A 19,110-nucleotide genomic window follows, 5' to 3' on the forward strand; every position below is an offset into this window, starting at 1 on the left:
CACTTGAGGAAGGCTGGGGTGGGGGTATGAAGTTGTTAAGTCCAGCATGGAGCAAGTAACTTCCTTGCCCGGTGAGTCTCTGCTATTGGAAGGCAGTGTGGTTTAAACACAGAAATCTGAGTTAAGGGTTTGGCTGATCACGTGGGGACCTGCAATAGTGTAAAGCAGGACAAGCAGTGACTGCTTAATCAATTCTGAGTGTAAATTTTAAAAGCCTGCAGCAGAAGGGGTAACACTAATGTTAATAATGGTATTGGCAGCTGTAGAGGCGGCATGCTGGTGTAGTGTTTAGTAGCTTTAGCTTTACAGAGCCAGCAGTCCGGGTTCAATTCCTATCGCTATCTGTAAGGAGTTTCCGAATGAGTGAGTTTCCTCCCACATTCCAAGCACACAGGTTAATTAGCCAAATGGGTGTAATTGGGCGGCTCGTTGTTACTGTGCGAGATCTCTAAATAAATAAATAAATTGCACTCTATAATCCACTTGTTCACTAGCTACTGGGTCAGCCCCTCTATGTCTGTAACTAAATATTTCCATGTCTGTGACCGTGATTCTGTGTATGCCTCACAAAATTGAAGCCCTCTGTTCCTCTGCAACTATTGCATAGAGTAACCATCAAATGGTTATACAGCATTAGTAAAGATTCAGAATTTGTTGGAGAGGGAATATTGCACTGAAGGAAGAATACCACATCACAGGCTCCCAACATGATTCATCCACCAGTCTCTTAAAATTAAATTGACTGGTCAACTTTGATAGAGATAGTGGATAGTCAGAGGCTTTTCCCCAGGGCTGAAATGGTTAGCAGGAGAGGGCATAGTTTTAAGGTGCTTGGAAGTTGGTACAGAGGAGATGTCAGGGGTAAGTTTTTTATGCAGAGAGTGGTGAGTGTGTGGAATGGGGTGGTGGTGGCGGTGGTGGAGGTGGAAATGATAGGGTCTTTTAAGAGACTTTTGGACAGGTACCTGGAGCCTAGAAAAATAGAGGGCTATGGGTAAGCCTAGTAATTTCTAAGGTAGGGACATGTTCGGCACAGCTTTGTGGATTGAAGGGCCTGTATTGTGCTGTAGGGTTTCCATGTTTCTATGTTTATAACTTTTTTGGACTACATTCCTGAACTGTGGAATTCAATACCTAAAACTATAAGGGATGTAGCCTCAGTTGACACTTTTTTGACGCCAGCTCAAAGCCTATTTAATTAACCTTGCTTTTAATTAACATCTTTTTGTCATTATTTTCACATTTGCACTTTATCCTATTCAAAAGCACTTTGGACTACATCATCTGTATGAAAAGTGCTCTGTAGATAAGTTATTACTATTATTATTTTTTTTCTCAGCTCAAGCTGATAAAACCTGAGGTACGGGCATAGCCAAGCACACTAATTTCTCAATTGTTAGGAATTTCTGGGGGAAGTTCCTAACTAATACTAAAGACCACTATTCCAGTGGTGTTTAGTATTGTGGCTTTCTGAAGATTTACATAAATATTGCCGTGTAGGCCTAATTGTTTAACGCTATTCTCTAGTGACTTTGGGATGATACCAGTTGTAGAAATTATTATCAGGACAATGTATATCCTGTTCATGTTCCAAAGTCTTTCAGCTTCCTCTTTTAATTCAGCAGATTGATTTCTGTATGTTATATGTGTTTGGAATGGTTATACCTATTGAGTAAGTTGTTCTTGCTTGTGTATCCTGTATTATTGTATCCAGATGGTTATTTATGGATTGTTCTATCTGTAATAATGGATCAGACATAATATATTTTGTAGGACTCAGACTCTAAAACTGGATCAAGCTTGTATTTATAGTAAGGTCTGGTGTCCTTTATGGGTTTGTATTTTAAAGCCAGGTTTTGGTGAATGAGGTTTGCCATTTGATTGTGCCGGTGTAAGTAATCAGATTGAGTTAAACTGCTGCAGGATTGTTTCTGGTTTCTCTTGGCATTTTCTGCCTTTATTGTCTTGAATTTGTTGATCCATATTATTTTATGATCATTTTTATTATTATTTTCTGGAACCTACAGAAAATGACAAGGGGATGAGTTTAGTTAAAAATACGGTAACATGTAATATAATGCATAACAAGCAATATGCTACTATTTATCACTCAACTTGTTTGTTTTCATCCTAGGGTCTCTTTGCATGAGTTTTACCAGATCCTGGTCTTTCAGAGTAAGTAACTCTTTTGTGTCTATAACTGGGTCCCATGTGACTATGTAACTGGGTTCCACTCTGTGACTAACTAGCCTCTCTGAGTGTGCAAGTATTTCTTCAACCAGGTCTCAATTTCTGAAAAATAAATAATGTAATTGCAAGACACACAAAATGCTGGAGGAACTTAGGAAGTCAGGCAGCATCTATGGGAGTGGGGGAATGAACTGTCAATGTTTCGGGCCAAGACCCTTCATCAAAACTGGCAAGGAAGGGGGATGAAGCCAGAAAAAGAAGGTGGGGGAGGGGAAAGAGTACAAACTGGCAGGGTATAGGTGGAACCAGGTAAGGGGGAAGGTGGGGAATGAAGTGAGAAACTGGGAGATGATAGATGTAAAGGGTAAAGGGCTGAAGAAGGAACTTGACAGAAGAGGAGAGTGGACTTTGGGAGAAAAGGAAGGAGAATGGGCAGCAGAGGGAGGTGATGGGTAGGTGAGAAGAAAGGGGGTAAGAGTGGATCCAGAATGGGAAATGGAAAAAGAGAGATGAGGGAGAGGGGAGAGATTATAGAGAAATCAATATTCATGTTGCATGGAGCGACTGAGGAGAACCCAAGTGCAGGACACAGGCATGGAGGTTGAGTTGGGGATGCTGGTGTAGGCGTGAATGTTGAACAGCAAACAGGAGGAATCTTGACACGGAGCTCTGTGGAGTCTTGACACAGAGACAGAGTTTTCATGGAATATCTACAAACGTAGAAACTGGAGCTGAACTTGGAACTAATTGGTTCTAATTGGTCAGGAAATGAAGTTATCACACAGGAATAGACCAACAAACTGGCAACCAGTGGTTGTGACGCCAGGATTCCTATACTGTAGTTCTTGATGGAGACCACGTGTACTGTCATCAAGCAAATTAGCAGTAAATGGGAAATTAACGATCAGAATCAAGGCATAATCAAAGGAGATTAGGGGCAAGATAGGGGATTAACAATCGGGACCATGACAATTCATGCTGTCTTAATTACTTCTTCATGCTGGTGTGAATTATTGATAACTCCATCATAAACAAAACAACATTTTTTTCAACTCTTGATCTAGGCTATCATTCCACAAGAACTTCCCAACCCCGCCGCTTTATCCAAGAGGCCAACTCTTGGATAAAGAGTGGAAATAGGAAATTTCACTATGTGGGTCATCAGCCAAATGAATCCAATCCTGAGTCAAGATATTCACACCTCCAGTGGGGAAGTGGCATTTCAGATACCAAATGTGTCAAGATTTGAGACTATATTCCCTTCTTTGTCTCTTTGAATATATTCTTTGTTTGGTATATGGGTAAATACATCAATTATTTATCAGCCTTACATATCCTTCAGGCACTGTCATCCTAAACATGATCTTCTCTGATTGTTATTGAAGAGGAACTTACATGATTTAGATCCAGCAATAATGAAGGAGTGATGTACAGCTTCAATGTGCATTTTGAGATAGTGATTTCCCATGTGCTGGAAACCCTTCTTGGAGTAGAGGTCACAGGTTTAGAAGATGCTGATGCAGTAGCCCAGATGAGTAAGCACAGAGCATTTTGCAGAGGATTCAAATGACAGTGTGGTGAACTACATATACCTGTCTGGACACGCCCCTCTGCTGACTGCTCCTGTGGCTCCTCCCACAGACCCCTGTATAAAGGCGGTTGGAGGCACTGCTCCCCCCTCAGTCTCCAGGATGTTGTGTGGTCATTTCTTGCAGCTAATAAAAGCCTATCATTTGCCTCCCGTCTCCGAGAGTTATTGATGGTGCATCAGACAGCCATTATGTGCTGCTAGTAGAGTTAGGTTGATGGTGTGGCATCTATTGAGCAGAGGGCTTTCACCTGGGTGCTGCTAAACTGTTCTCATCTAGGTAAGTGAAGAGTATTTCATTGCACTTCTGACTTGTGCCTTCTGGGTGGTTGAAAGGTTTTAGGGCAGGTGTTTCCAACTTGGTTTTGCCATGGACCCCGACCATTAACCGAGGGGTCTCTAGACCCCTGGTTGGGAACCCCTGCTTTAGGGAGTCAGGAGGAGAATGGCTCACCATGGATTACCAGTGCTTTGACCTACTCTTATATGTACCATATTTATGTGGCTGGTGAAGTTGGATGCCAGGATGTTGATGAATTCAGAGTTTGGAATGGCTGTGAACTGTGGATGGTCATTGACGCAAACAATGCATTTCACTGTATGTTTCAATGTACATGTGATAAATAAATGTGAATCTGAATTTCTCTTGTCTGTGATAGCCTTTCTTCCCACATTCAATATTATGCTCTTTTGCTGACTGATTGTGAATGAAACTGAACATTATGCATTTATCAGGGAATATCCCCACTGCCGAATTTATGATAAAAAGGCCAGTAATGAAGAAGATTATTTTCAGAAGCAGCAGATACTGGTTGGGTGTAGGGCATGAGAAAGTCTTGCTGAAGTATTCTAGGGGCTAGAATTATTAACCACATTTTCTATTCAGGAAAAGTGTAATTCCAACCACCAGTCATTATCCCTTTGGTTCCTACTGGCCAGTTTTATCAAGGGTCCTTGATGCCACAGTTGATATCAAGGACAGTCACTCTTATTTTCACCTCTGGTATACAGTTCTTTGATTCATCCATTGGTGAAGGTATGAGAGGTCTGGAATTCAGAAGATTGAGTGGAACTTGAACTGTGTACTGGTGAGAAGACTCTAGTAAGTTGGTGCCACATAATAGCACCAGATAATCTGATAGAGGAACAAAGTTTGAGCAGCAACAGTGTGAGGAAAGGAATTGTTGACATTTCGAGTTGAGACCTTGCATCAAGACTGATATCACTGTCAATAGCTTCTCCTCTCAGATAGTGGTGACTGAGAGTGGACTAACTGGGCTGCAGCTAGATAGTGGCTGGTCCCATTATGGAGCCAGAGCTGGTCAAGAAATCCCCCAGGGTGATTTGAAGACATCCTTCACATTCCTTCACTTCTGTTCTTTGCAGTAATTTTAATAATTCAAGCATTGATGACCCTACCCTTGGTTATCATGGCTTTGCTCTAGAATCTTTCCAGAAAATTCTCTGTCAGTCTGTCTATCTCCCTTTCTTTTTCTGCACTCTTAAAGAATTGATTAAAAATCAGCCTGTGAACAACTTGGTGACCACTTACTAATACCATTGTTCCTTCCATTGGTGGTGGGTGCCACTGCATCCCCAACATTTACAGGCCGTTCCAAATTGTCCTTGAGAATGTGGGGATAAATTGACTTCCTGAACCACTGGTGGTAGTATAGTGACAGTTATCCCACAGGCCTGATAAGCAGGAAATACGGACATGGATACAATGCTAGTAAGGGTCAACAACACAATTCCAAATTAGTGGTGGGCCACTAGGAGATGATGCCATTCTCATGCACCTGCTGCTCTTGTTGTAAAGGTTACATGTTTGGGAAGTGCAGTTGAAGTTATTAGATTGCATATTTATTATTGCACGTACGCTGCCCAGAGGTGTGGAAGTTCAGAATGGTGAATGGGTTGGCAAGCAAGTGGGCTATTTTCCTCTGGATTGTATCAAGTTTCTTGAATGTGTTTGGAAATGCACTTCATCAAAGAAGTGGAGTGCATTTGCACACAATTTTGACTTGCCCATCATGAAAGATAGCAAGACTCCAGGAGTAAGGATTTGCATCACTCATCATAACATACTCAGCCTCTAACTACTCTTGTAACCGTTGTTTTCATCTTTCTGTGGGCATTCAGTTCTTTATGCAATTTTATTCTTGTAAAGAGGCTTGGGGTATTTTTTACTATGATGAAGGTAGTTTATAAATGTAAAGAGATGAATGGAAGTCAACTTTGCCATCTATTATTCCCCAAGGTACCTTGTAAATGAGTTGTTATCATCTATTATAAGAGCATAAGACATAGGAGCAGAATTAGGCCATTTGGCCCATTGAATCTGCTCCACCATTCAATTGTGGCTGATCCTTTTTTTCCCTCTTCTGCCCTACTCCCTGGCTTTCTCCCCGTAACCTTTGATACCATGGTCCAGTCAAGAACCTATCAATCTCTGCCTTAAATGCACCAACAACCTGGCCTCCACAGCTGCCTGTGGTAACAAATTCCACAAATTCACCACCCTCTGGCTTACGAAATCTCTCCGCATCTCTGTTTTAAATGGACACCCCTCTATCCTGAGGCTGTGCCCTCTTGTCCTAGACTCTCCCACCACGGGAAACATGCTCTCCACATTACCCTGTCTAGGCCTTTCAACATTCGAAAGGTTTCAATGAGATCCCCCCTCATCCTTCTAAATTCTAGTGAGTACAGACCCAGAACTATCAGACGTTCCTTGTAAGATAACTCTTTCAATCCCGGAATCATCCTTGTGAACCTCCTCTGAACCCTCTCCAATGTCAGCACATCTTTTCTTAGATGAGGAGCCCAAAAATGTTCACAATACTCAAGGTGAAGCCTCACCAGTGCCTTATAAAGCCTCATCATCACATCCCTGCTCTTGCATTTTAGACCTCTTGAAATGAATGCTAACATTGCATTTGCCTTCCTCACCACTGACTCAACCTGCAAGTTAACCTTTAGGGTGTTCTGTACAAGGACTCCAAGTCTCTTTGCAACTCAGATTTTTGGATTTTCTCCTTGTTTACAAAATATTCTGCATATTTATTTCTGCTACCAAAGTGCAAGACTATGCATTTTCCAACATTGTATTTCATTTGCCACTTTCTTGCCCATTCTCCCAATCTAAGTCCTTCTGCAATCTACCTGTTCCCTCAGCACTACCTGCCCCTCCACCATTCTTCAAATCATCTGTAAACTTGGCAACAAAGCCATCTATTCCATCATCTAAAGGATTAATATGCAGCATAAAAAGAAGCGGTCCCAACACTGACCCCTGCAGAACACCAGTAGTCACTGGTAGCCAAGCAGAAAAGGATCCTTTTATTCCCACTCGCTGCTTCCTACCAATCAGCCAATGTTCTAACCATGCCAGTAACTTTCCTGTAATACTAAGGGCTCTTAACTTGGTAAGCAGCCTCATGTGTGGAACTTTTTCAGAGGCCTTCTGAAAGTCCAAATATACAACATCCACTGCATCCCCTTTATCTATCCTACTTGGAATCTCCTCAAAGAATTCCAACATATTCGTCAGGCAGGATTTTCCCTGATGGAAACCACACTGACTTTGTCCCATCTTTCCCTGTGTCACCAAGTACTCCATAACCTCATCCTTAAAAATTAACTCCAACATCTTCCCAACCACTGAAGTCAGGCTAACTGATCTATATTTACCTTTCTGCTGCCTTCCTCCTTTCTTAAAGAGTGGAGTGACATTTGCAATTTTCCAGTCCTCTGGCGCCATGCCAGAGTCCAATGATTTTTGAAAGATCATTTCTAATGCCTCCACAATCTCTACTGCTACCTCTTTCAGAACCCTAGATCAAGTTCATCTCGTCTGGGTGACTTATGTACCCTTAGGTATTTCAGCTTTTTGAGCACCTTCTCCCTTGTAATAGTAACTGCACTCACTTCTCCTCCCTCGCACCCTTCAACATCTGGCACACTGCTGGTGTCTTCCACAGTGAAGACTGATGGAAAATACCCATTTAGTTCATCTGCCATCTCCTTGTCCCCAGCTATTATTCCTCCAGCCTCATGTTCAAGCAGTCCTATATCCACTCTCATCTCTCTTTTATTTTTTATATACTTGAAATAAGCTTTTTCTACCCACCTTGATATTGTTGCTAGCTTCCTTTAATCTTTTCCCTCCTAATGATTCTTTTAGTTGCTCTCTGTAAGTTTTTAAAACTTCACAATCCTCTATCTTTCCACTAATTTTTGCTTTGTTGTATGCCCTCTCTTTAGCTTTCACATTAGCTTTGACTTCCCTCGTCAACCACAGTTATACTATATTACTATTAGAGTATTTCTTAATTTTTGGAATACATCTATCCTGCACCTTCCTCATTTTCCCCAGAAACTCATGCCATTGTTGCTCTGCTGTCATCCCTTCCAGCATCTCCTTCAAATTTACTTTGGCCAATTCCTCTCTCATACAACTGTTAAGGAAGTTAGATATGGCCCTTGTGGCTAAAGGGATCAGGGGGTATGGAGAGAAAGCAGGTACAGGGTTCTGAGTTGGATGATCAGCCATGATCATACTGAATGGCGGTGCAGGCTTGAAGGGCTGAATGGCCTACTCCTGCACCTATTTTCTATGTTTCTAACTGTAATTCCCCTTACTGCACTGAATTACTGCTAGGTCAGACTTTACATCCTCCCTATCAAATCTATCAAACCCATTCTCCAAGGCGCTTTGTAAATGAGTTGTTTGATGAGTAAAAATGGTTGCTTTGGAATGAAAGAATGACACACCCAGGAGTCTTTGTTGTCCCTGACAAGCATAGTCTGTCATGGTCCTGTCCGTGGAGTCCACGGACCGGACCACGACACAGCCAAATGTGGGTGTATGAGCCTGGGCTAGGTTCATTCCCTTAGAGGGTGAGTATGTTGAATGGACTGTGAGAAATCAAAACTGGGTAAGGAAATGGATTCCCACTCTTGATTGGAAAGATTGGTCCGCAAGAGGTACAATATTGAGGTTTGGAGTGATACCAGTAATTTAATTCTGGGAGGGAAATGATGAGTGTTAGAGAGAGCTGATGAGATCAGAATATATTGAAGGTATTCTTTCACAGAACTTTAACCAGTTTGATGCTGCAGAGTACTCCTAGCCCTTTATGCTTCTGCTTAAGATTGTTGCTATAGTTTTATTATTGATTGTATTTATTATTTAAATACTATTTAGAGTATTTCCAGGGAGGAGAGACGTAGGGAGGTCTGGTGTGTAAATGAAAGTCAGAGAAGTATCAATAGATTAATTAGTATGGCTTAGAAGTTACTGAGGGTGAAGGAGAGAGATCAATAGATCTGATGATTTCTGGGAGGGAATGGAAGACTGTCATGGAGACATCAATAGAATAGATTAGTCCCCAGAGGAAAAATATTGTGAGTTACAGAGAAATCAGAAGATCAGTTAATTTCCATGCTGGAATCATTGAGGGATAGAGAAAGACAACTTGGTTAGATTATTTCTGGGAATGAAATAGTTAAAGAGATATCATTAAGTGTCAAGTGAGTGACTGGAACCAATTTATGTGGAATGTGGAAGGAGTTTAGATTAATAGCTGAGTGCCTAATATTTATTTCAAGCTTTCACAAATCTTTATTGAATTACCATGATAACTATAATCAGATTCTACTTTCATAATCCATACAGCATATGGAAAAAGCATGCAGACAATTTAGCAATTCTGAGTGCAAATTCCTTTTTATTTATTGAATTATTGGGACTGACTGCAGTCAATGAAAAATTTAATTGCAACATTTCTCAGTAAGACCCTTCACTGGAATTTCTGCTGTGTGGGTAGCTGCACAAAAAGGCAATGTTTGTCTTCTTCTTGAGTCTGAGTTACTGTTGAAGCTGGCATTCTCATAGTGAGCAACACAAACAAAATGCTGGAGGAACTCAACGGGTCAGGCAGCATCAATGGAGGAAAATGTGTGTTGACCCAAATTTCCAGTATGTGCGGTCTCTCGTGTCTTTGTATGCTCATAATGATGGCATGGCAGTGTAGTATAGCAGTTAGCACGACAGCGATCACCATTCAGGGTTCAACTCCCGCCACTGTCAGTAAGAAGTTTGTACGTTGTCCTGTGACCGCAGGTGTTCCTTCCACATTCCAAAGATACGGGTTAGGGTTAATAAGCTGTGGTCATGCTAGGTTGGTAGCAGAAGTATGACGAACCTTGTGGGCTGCCTCCCACCCCAAAACAACACATTTCATTATATGTTTCAATGTGACAAATAAAGCTAATCATTAAATCTCTATGATGCCGTAAGGTCCTTTTACAGCTTACTGTCAAATAGGAGTTAAAATTGCAAATACTCTCCCAAACCAGTAGATGGAAAGCAAAAAAAAAACTACAAATGCTGGGAAAGGGCAGCACTGTAACATAGTGGTTAGCACAAAGTGTTACAGTACCAGTGACCCATAATCAATTCCTGCTGTTGCCTGTAAGGAGTTTGTACATTCTCCCTGTGACAGCATGGGTTTTCATTGAGTGCTCTGCTTTCCATACGGTTTGGTAGGTTAACTAGGCATTGTAAATTGGAAACATAGAAACATAGAAAACCTACAGCCCAGACAGGTCCTTCGACCCACAAAGCTGTGCCGAACATGTCCTTACCTGAGAAATGACCTAGGGTTACCCATAGCCCTCTATTTTTCTGAGCTTCATATACCTGTCCAGGAGTCTCTTAACAGACCCTATCGTATCCACCTCCATCACCGTCGCTGGCAGCCCATTCCACACACTCACCACTCTGCGTAAAAAAACTTACCCCTGATATCTCCTCTGTACCGACTTCCAAGCACCTTAAAACTATGCCCTCTCATGCTTGCCATTTCAGCCCTGGGAAAAAGCCTCTGGCTATCCACATGATCAATGCCTCTCATCATTTTATACACCTCTATCGGGTCACCTCTCATCCTCCGTCACTCCAAGGACAAAAGGCCGAGTTCACTCGACCTATTCTCATAAGGCATGCTCCCCAATCCAGGCAACATCCTTGTAAAACTCCTCTGCACCCTTTCTATAGTTTCCACATCCTTCCTGTAGTGAGGTGACCAGAACTGAGCACAGTACTCCAAGTGGGGTCTGACCAGGGTCCTATATGGCTGCAACATTATCTCTCGGCTCTTAAACTCAATCCCACGATTAATGAAGGCCAATACACTGTATGCCTTCTTAACCACAGAGTCAACCTGTGCAGCTGCTTTGAGTGTCCTATGGACTCGGACCCCAAGATCCCTCTGATCCTCCACACTGCCAAGAGTCTTACCATTAATACTATATTCTGTCAACATATTTGACCTACCAAAATGAACCACCTCACACTTATCTGGGTTGAACTCCATCTGCCACTTCTCAGCCCAGTTTTGCATCCTATCAATGTCCCGTTGTAACCTCTGACAGCCCTCCACACTATCCACAACACTCCCAATCTTTGTGTCATCAGCAAATTTGCTAACCCATCCCTCCACTTCTTCATCCAGGAAATTTATAAAAATCACAAAGAGTAGGGGTCCCAGAACAGATCCCTGAGGCTCACCACTGGTCACCAACCTCCATGCAGAATATGACCCATCTGCAACCACTCTTTGCCTTCTGTGGGCAAGCCAGTTCTGGATCCACAAAGCAATTTCCCCTTGGATCCTATGCCTCCCTACTTTCTCAATAAGCCTTGCATAGGGTACCTTGTCAAATGCCTTGCTGAAATCCATATACACTACATCTGCTACTCTACCATCATCAATGTGTTTAGTCACATCCTTCAAAAATTCAATCAGGCTCGTAAAGCATGACCTGTCTTTCACAAAGCCATGCTGACTATTCCTAATTATGTTATGCCTCTCCAAATGTTCATAAATCCTGCCTCTCAGGATCTTCTCCATCAACTTACCAACCACTGAGGTAAGACTCACTGGTCTATAATTTCCTGGGCTATCTCTACTCCCTTTCTTGAACAATGGGACAACATCCGTAACCCTCCAATCCTCTGGAACCTCTCCCGTCCCTATTGATGATGCAAAGATCATCACCAGAGGCTCAGCAATCTCCTCCCTCGCCTCCCACAGTAGCCTGGGGTACATCTCGTCCAGTCCCGGTGACTTATCCAACTTGATGCTTTCCAAAAGCTTCTGCACATCCTCTTCCTTAATATCTACATGCACAAGCTTTTCAGTCCGCTGTAAGTGATCCCTACAATTGCCAAGATCCTTTTCCGTAGTGAACACTGAAGCAAAGTACTCATTAAGTACCTCTGCTATCTCCTCCAGTTCCATACACACTTTTCCACTGTCACACTTGAGTGGTCCTATTCTCTCACATCTTATCCTCTTGCTCTTCACATACTTGTAGAATGCCTTCGGGTCTTCCTTAATCCTGTCCACCAAGGCCTTCTCATGACCCCTTCTGGCTCTCCTAATTTCTTCCTTGAGCTCCTTCCTGCTAGCCTTATAATCTTCTAGCTCTCTACCATTACCTAGCTTTTTGAACCTTTTATAAGCTCTTCTTTTCTTCTTGACTAGATTTACAACGGCCTTTGTACACCACAGTTCCTGTACCTTACCATCCTTTCCCTGTCTCATTGGAATGTACCTATGCAGAACTCCACGCAAATATCCCCTGAACATTTGCCACATTTGTCCCATGATTAGGCTAGGATTAAATCAGGGGTTTGCTCAGTGTCGCAGCACCAAGGGCCAAAAGGACCTATTTCTGCACTGTATCTCAATAAAATAAAAAAAAATAAAAAATAAGTCTGAGCACCTTCTACCTGTTTTTTTTTCCACAGATGCTGATTATGTCCAGCAGATGGAGCTGCTATCAGCTTCTGCATTTCTATGGCACTTTCCTTAACCTCAGGAGATTCTGAAATGCTTGACACTTTACAATATAATTTATAAGTGAAACACAGCAGCTAATTTGCACACAGCAAGGTTACGTAGACATGAGTGTGATAATAATCAAATAGCCTAGATATTCATTCCCAATGCGTCGGAATTGCTACATGGTTACTTCCAAAATTAGATTAACTACCATAGACTAACCAAATAACTGGGTATAATCTCTAAACGATTTTGTTTTATTGCTGCTAGTTAAGAGATGAAGATTGGCCAGGAACCTTGGAACAGATCTCCATGCTCTTCTCCAAAGAGTAAGTGGAATTTTTTATATTCATCTGTGAGTTACTATCTCTCTGGAAAGGCTGCAAGGCCATATGATTCCCTGAGTACTGCACTTTGAGCATCAAATTAGATTATCTCGGACCTCAGACCTGAACCACTTTGGAGACAGTTTCATGTGGACAAATAGTATTTCTTCCTTGGATTTTTTTTCAAAATGTTCATATTTTTATTTTAACATTAAGAGTCACAGAGTACTACAGCACAGAAACAGGTCCATTGGCCCACCTAGTCCATGCCGACCTGATCTTTTGCCTAGTCACATCTACCCATACCTGGACGATATCCCTCCGTACCCCTCCCATCCATGTACCTATCCAAATTTCTCTTAAATGTTGAAATCGAACCAACATCCATCACGTCCGCTGGCAGCTTGTTTATTTATTTATTTAGAGATCCAGCACAATAACAGGCCCTTCTGGCCCAATGCCACGCCACCCGTTATGCCTATGAAACCAATTAATCTACTAACTTATCCTTTGGAACATGGGATGTTATAACTAAAGCACATCTATCACTTCCACTGGCAACTCGTTCCACACTCGTGAAACAGTGCGAAAGAGTGAACCAATTTACAGTGACTTGTTTTTATCTCATCAAGTTATTTATAAATCTAATTGATTAATTGGATAGCCAGGCAAACCTAGGCCAGATAGATTTTTAGCAGTGATGCACATATTCCATTAATTCCCAGGGGCTTTGTCAAATATTTGACGCAATTCCACGGAAAGAAATACAAGGACAAATAACCAAAAGCTTAGTTAAAGAGGAAGGATGATGGAGAGGTTTAGGGTAAGTGCTTCAGGTTTAGGCTGCGAAAGGCATGATGAAAACTATGCTTGCAGTGGAGGGCAGATTTGAAGTTTCAAATCATAAACATGAGAACACACAAGGGCACATACAGCAGATGCTGGAAATCTTGAGGAGCACACATGAACTGCTAGAGAAATTCAGCTGACCAGGCAGCACCTATGCAGAGGAATAAACAATTGACATTTTGGTTCGAAACTGGAAAGGAAAGGGAAAGAAGTGAGAATAAGAAGATTGAGTGAAGGGAAGGAGTACAAGCTGGCAGGTGATAGATGAGAGCAACTGAGGGGGAAGATGAGTCGGTGCGGGGGGTGGGGGGTGGGGGGATGAAGCAAGAAGTTGGGAGGTTGTAGGTGAAGGAAGTAAATACCTGAAAAGGAAGGATTCTGATAGGACTGGAGAGTGGGAAGGAGGAACAACCATGGGAGAAAAGGAAAGAGGAGGGGACCATGGAGGTTGTAGAGATCCTGTCTATCCCTCCCAGTCCAGAAGAACTCACTATATGCAATGAGTCAGTAAAAAATAGAACATCTTCAACTGGCCCATAGATTCATGGTACATCAACTCCACTGCATGTTAAACCCTCCCCATTTCATAAAGGTCTTGGTAGGACCTGATGTAACAACCCCACAACTAAATTGCCACACCCAAAAACACTGAAGAAAGCCACAGATGGGTAATGATTATAAATTCCCCTGAAGACCTGTGAAAACTGTCCCTGCCTTTGAAGATACAAGATACTGCAGATGCTGGAAATCTGGAGCAAGCACAAAGCAATGGAGGAACTCAGGGTGCCTTTGAAGACTGGATTGCTCAATAACATTATTTACCACAGATGGCTCTGTAGCAATAACTACCTCTCTCCTGGATGGACCACAGAAGGGTCTACATTTGAAAACAGAAACTGGCGTTTCGTTTCAGGGCCAGTTTCCCAAATATGGAAACATGGGAAAGAAAGAACGTGATGGCGAGGATAGAAGCTATACTTAATTAACCATTTTCCCCTCTTCGCAGATCAATTGGGCATTTCAGCGCTTTTTTTCCGCACAAATTTTAGCAATGGTACAGGAATTAATCTTTTATTCCTTCTGTAGAGACCCTGTCAGTGCATGCAGTCATTCACGGCCACTCAAAGGAAGATTCAAGGAGAAGAGTTAGTGTGCGTTTGCTTTTTTTATTGCAGCTGACTGCAGCACTAGGTAGCTTTCCTGGAGAAAGGCTGGCGACTAGGATGAAGACATTTTTTTCCTATCAGCCGGAGCAAGCACAAGCTTTTCATTTCTGGGTGTACGCAAAGTAATCTAATTTCTCACATCAACAGTCTCTCAGATAACAGAATCTAAAAAGATATTACATATACAATGATCTAAAAATAATAAATATGTAAATATGGCAAGAAATGAATTAGAAATATAACAATTTAACTAAGATATTGCGAAGCTATATGGAGCAGGGCTATTCGCAATTTTAGATATTCCAACATCAGATAGAAAGTGTTTTTAATTTTTACTTTTGCTGATAGATTGCAATTTGGTAATATCTAGTTTGCTTGTTTTTTTCTTCTCAGATCCCCTTCTCTATACACTCCCACCACCCACCTACTCGCGCCCCTCTCTTCCTCCCAGATCGTTTTTTTTCGAGAAAGCTTATAAAATACATGGTTCGAACTTACCCAAACCGTTGGACAGCAGCATCAGCCCGGCCAAGCCGAAATGGAGGAAGGGTAGAACGGGTCTGGTTTTGACTTTCATTGTGAATTTCCCAAAGATGGAGACAGTGGAGATGAAGGAGGCAGCGGTGAAGAGAGGTGCGGAAGTGTGAGCTGCTCGGCAGAGGATGTTTTTGTCCGTGTTCAATATGGCTGGATGTGTGTCGGCAAGGATGGGAAGGGGTTCATTCTGAGCTGTGGAAGAGATGAGGGGGCTGGAGGCGAGAGGCAAGAACGATTCTATTTACCAAGCAACGAATGTACCGCAGGTCGCGGGCTGAAATCACCCGGGTAGCAAGCAGCACATGTAAACTGGGTCCGCTTTAATTAACGGGAAAATTGCCAGCGTGAACTATTATTGTTTAACTCTCCACGTATTTTATCTCCATATTTGGGCTCTTGAGTGTGCGAAAAAAAACTAACAAATTAACTATTTAAACTGTACCAGCATCGATATGTGGCAGAATGTGCACAATTACACGGGAGGGGAAGAATGAAAGGGTTAAATGTGGGGTGCGGCTGAAGGGACTATTACTGTATCATGTTTAATACATTATAAAGATAAGACATACACAAACTTATTTTCCATTCAAAGTTTATTTTTATATATTCGTTTATAATCCCTCCTCCCAGCTCACTGAAGATAGCTGGTTCTTCTTGCCTGGGAAGCCTATTTCATATTTGCTTTCTCTCCTCGCTCCCTGGAATCCTCTCAGCTACCCAACCCCGCCACCCGCGACTACCACTACCCGCAGTGTTTCCATCTTCCATCGCCTTCGCCTATTAATTCTATCAAAACCTTCTTGCGGTTTTACAGACGCCTGTCGAACTTAAACAGAATTCTTTGCGGACATGCAAATAATCGCAGGAACGGATAAATATTGCATTTCTGACTTGTTCCCATTGCATCATCCTTACCCGTGCTGTACACAATTTATGTTTTTAATCAACGCACACAAAAATGCTGGAGGAACTCAACAGGTCAAGCAGCATCCATAGAGGGAAATGAACAGTCGACATTTCGGGCCAAGTCTGATGAAGGGGCTCGGTCCGAAACGTCTCTGACCATGTTTTTGATGTTCGGTCTAATGAGATGCTAAAGCATGGACGCATTGACTACTAAACAAGAGAAAATCTACAGATGCTGGAAATCTTGAGCAACACTGGCACAAAATGCTGGAGGAACTCAGCAGGCTGGGCAGCATCTATGGAGGGAAATGAACAGTCAACATTTTGACACCCCTATTTACTAAACAGTTAATGAATAACTACCCATATTCTCGTCTTTTGCCGACTATGTGTATTGTGTTGACTAACTCTGTTTCCTTTAATGGCTGCTCCTCATTACCAAGTTTCCAGCCCAAACTGTCCTATTTCCCATATCAATTTGCATCTTCTCCATCTGCCATTTCAGTAACATCAGTGTGAATGTATCTTTCCCCATCCATGGACTGCCCACAGCAGGCGATTCAAGACAATGCTCTTTATTCCTGAATAGAGTGCAAAGACATAGAAAGATACAGCACAGAACCTTTCCAGAACATCCAGATTGCTGGAGAAGCTAAGGTGATTGGGCATTATCTGGACAAACAAGTCCAGACAGACTATCACTCAACCACTTATACCACTCCTACACTAATCCCATTTTATTCTCCCCAAGTTCCCATTCTCTGATTTTTTTTTATTTTTCGCACTATTCTCTGTAAACTCTAGAGACTGTTGTGCCTGAAAATCCCAGAAGATTGTGAATTTCTCAGATGCTCTAACCACTCCGCCTTGCACCAACAATTATTCCAGAGTTAAAGTCACTTAGATCAAAGTTTTTCCCCATTCTGATGTTTGGTCTGAACCTGTCCCAGACCCAGCATGTAAGTGCAATTATGAAGAAAGCTCAGCAACATCATTACTTCCCTAGGAGTTTGCAACAATTCGGCAGGGCATCTATAACTTTGACAAACTTCTATAGATGTGTAGTGGAGAGTATATTGACTGGCTGCATCACAACCTGTACAGAAACACCAATGCCCTTGAATGGAAAATCCAACAAAAAGTAGTGGATATGGCCCAGTCCATCATGGGCAAAGCCCTCCAAACCATTGAGCACATTGACATGAAACATTGTTGAAGAAAATCAGCATCCATTATCAGAGACCTCCACCACCAGGACATGCTCCCTTCTCACTGCTGCCATCAAGTAGAAGGTACAGGAACCTTTGTATTTGTACAGTTTGTTGTCTTTTGCACACTGGTTTAACACCTGAGTTGGTACGGTCTTTCATTGATCCTGCTATGGTTATTATTCTATAGATTTGTTGAGTATGTCCACAAAGACATGAATCTTAATGTTGTATATTGTGACATATTTGTACTTTTAATAAATTTACTTTGAATTTTTGAACTTTGAACAACTGAACCTCTTGACCATGTCTGCATGCTTTAATGCAATGAGTTGCTACCACACGTTTGCTGATTAGGTATTTGCATTAATGAACAGGAGTACAGGTGTACCTAATAAAGAGGCCACTAAATGTATATCTCCCCTCTATGGAAAAAAAAAGTTAGCCTTCAACTTCCTATTAAATCTATCCCCTCTTACCTTCGATTTATGCCCTATAGTTCTTGATTCCCAAACTCTGGGGGGAAAAAACTGAGTGCATTCACCCTATTGATAACCCACACAATTTTATACACTTTAGTCACCTCTCAATCCCCTATGTTCCCAGGAATAAAGTCCTGGGCAGTTCAACATCCCCTATAACTCAAGTCCTGGCAAAATTCTTGTTTATTTTCTGCATCTTTCCAGTTTAACAACACCTTTCCTTTACATCCTGGACTTGATATTGAGCTCTGACTTTTGATAACATTCTTCCCACCCCACTACCCCTACCCCATCTAAATAAGAACTAGTTCCACAGTGATTGCTTTCTTTCTTTTTCACTCTGTGTATTGTCTGGTCTGTTGAACATGTCTCTGTATGCCAGAGCCTCATCAGCCACCACAAATTGTACATCCCTGGTATTTTATCCATTGGCCAAACGTGTTCAACCTACCTGAGAAATTCCCTTCTTTTTACCCACGTTTCTGGCTGCTACCCATAATGACTGTTTCTCTCTTTGTCTGGTCTGATGAAGGGTTTCTCATCTGAAATATTAGCTGTTCCTGTTCCATCCTGATGAAGGGTTTTGGCCCAAAACATTGACTGTCTATTCCTTTCCATAGATACTGTCTGACCTATTGAGTTTCTCCAGCATTTTGTGTGCCCCACAGATGCCGCTTAGTTTATCCAGTGTTGTGCTTTTTCTTATTGACCTTATCACTAACAACCCATTTCATAGGCCCAGTGGCTTGTTGTTGTTGTTCGTCCTTCGGAGTCGAAGACGACCACGACTTCTGTCAGGTGGAGGGTTTGTGACTGTGGGTCCAGAGGTGACTGGTGAGGCCAATCCGGGCCCTGAAAGCTCACCCACATGTGGGACACATGAGGGTAGGTGCTGCAGTGGAAGTGGAGGTAGCTCGAGCCTTGCATGCGGCGCGTTTCCTCTGAGCCTCTGCGGTGCGTCTGATTTCTGCTGCATACGTTCCTTTAGTGGTCCTGCTCCACC

The 19,110-nt window shown here is 42.2% G+C and overlaps 1 protein-coding gene and 1 long non-coding RNA gene across 8 annotated transcripts in view; one reads left to right on the forward strand and one right to left on the reverse strand.

Annotated features, from left to right (window-relative positions):
* The window catches only part of LOC140716910 (sodium channel regulatory subunit beta-2-like), a 51,299-nt gene extending 35,376 nt beyond the window's left edge, over positions 1-15,923 (reverse strand). The window contains exon 1 of one of the 3 annotated variants that reach the window (XM_073030001.1): positions 15,473-15,923. In XM_073030001.1, the coding sequence (XP_072886102.1) occupies positions 15,473-15,551 (79 nt within the window). In that variant the 5' untranslated portion in view covers positions 15,552-15,923. The remainder of the gene's footprint in view (positions 1-15,472) is intronic. The other 2 variants (XM_073030002.1, XM_073030004.1) reach the window with 2 other exon arrangements.
* Positions 1-19,110, forward strand: part of LOC140716912 (uncharacterized) — a 123,086-nt gene that overhangs the window by 67,601 nt on the left and 36,375 nt on the right. For 4 of the 5 annotated variants that reach the window (XR_012096385.1, XR_012096382.1, XR_012096383.1 and 1 more), the window contains exons 2-3: positions 2,135-2,175; positions 12,904-12,962. This is a non-coding gene — a long non-coding RNA (uncharacterized lncRNA). Of the gene's footprint in view, positions 1-2,134; positions 2,176-12,903; positions 12,963-15,367; positions 15,608-19,110 lie in introns of all 5 variants that reach the window. The other variant, XR_012096386.1, reaches the window with a different exon arrangement.

Source organism: Hemitrygon akajei, chromosome 26, assembly GCF_048418815.1.
Source record: "Hemitrygon akajei chromosome 26, sHemAka1.3, whole genome shotgun sequence".
Taxonomy (NCBI): Eukaryota; Metazoa; Chordata; class Chondrichthyes; order Myliobatiformes; family Dasyatidae; genus Hemitrygon; species Hemitrygon akajei.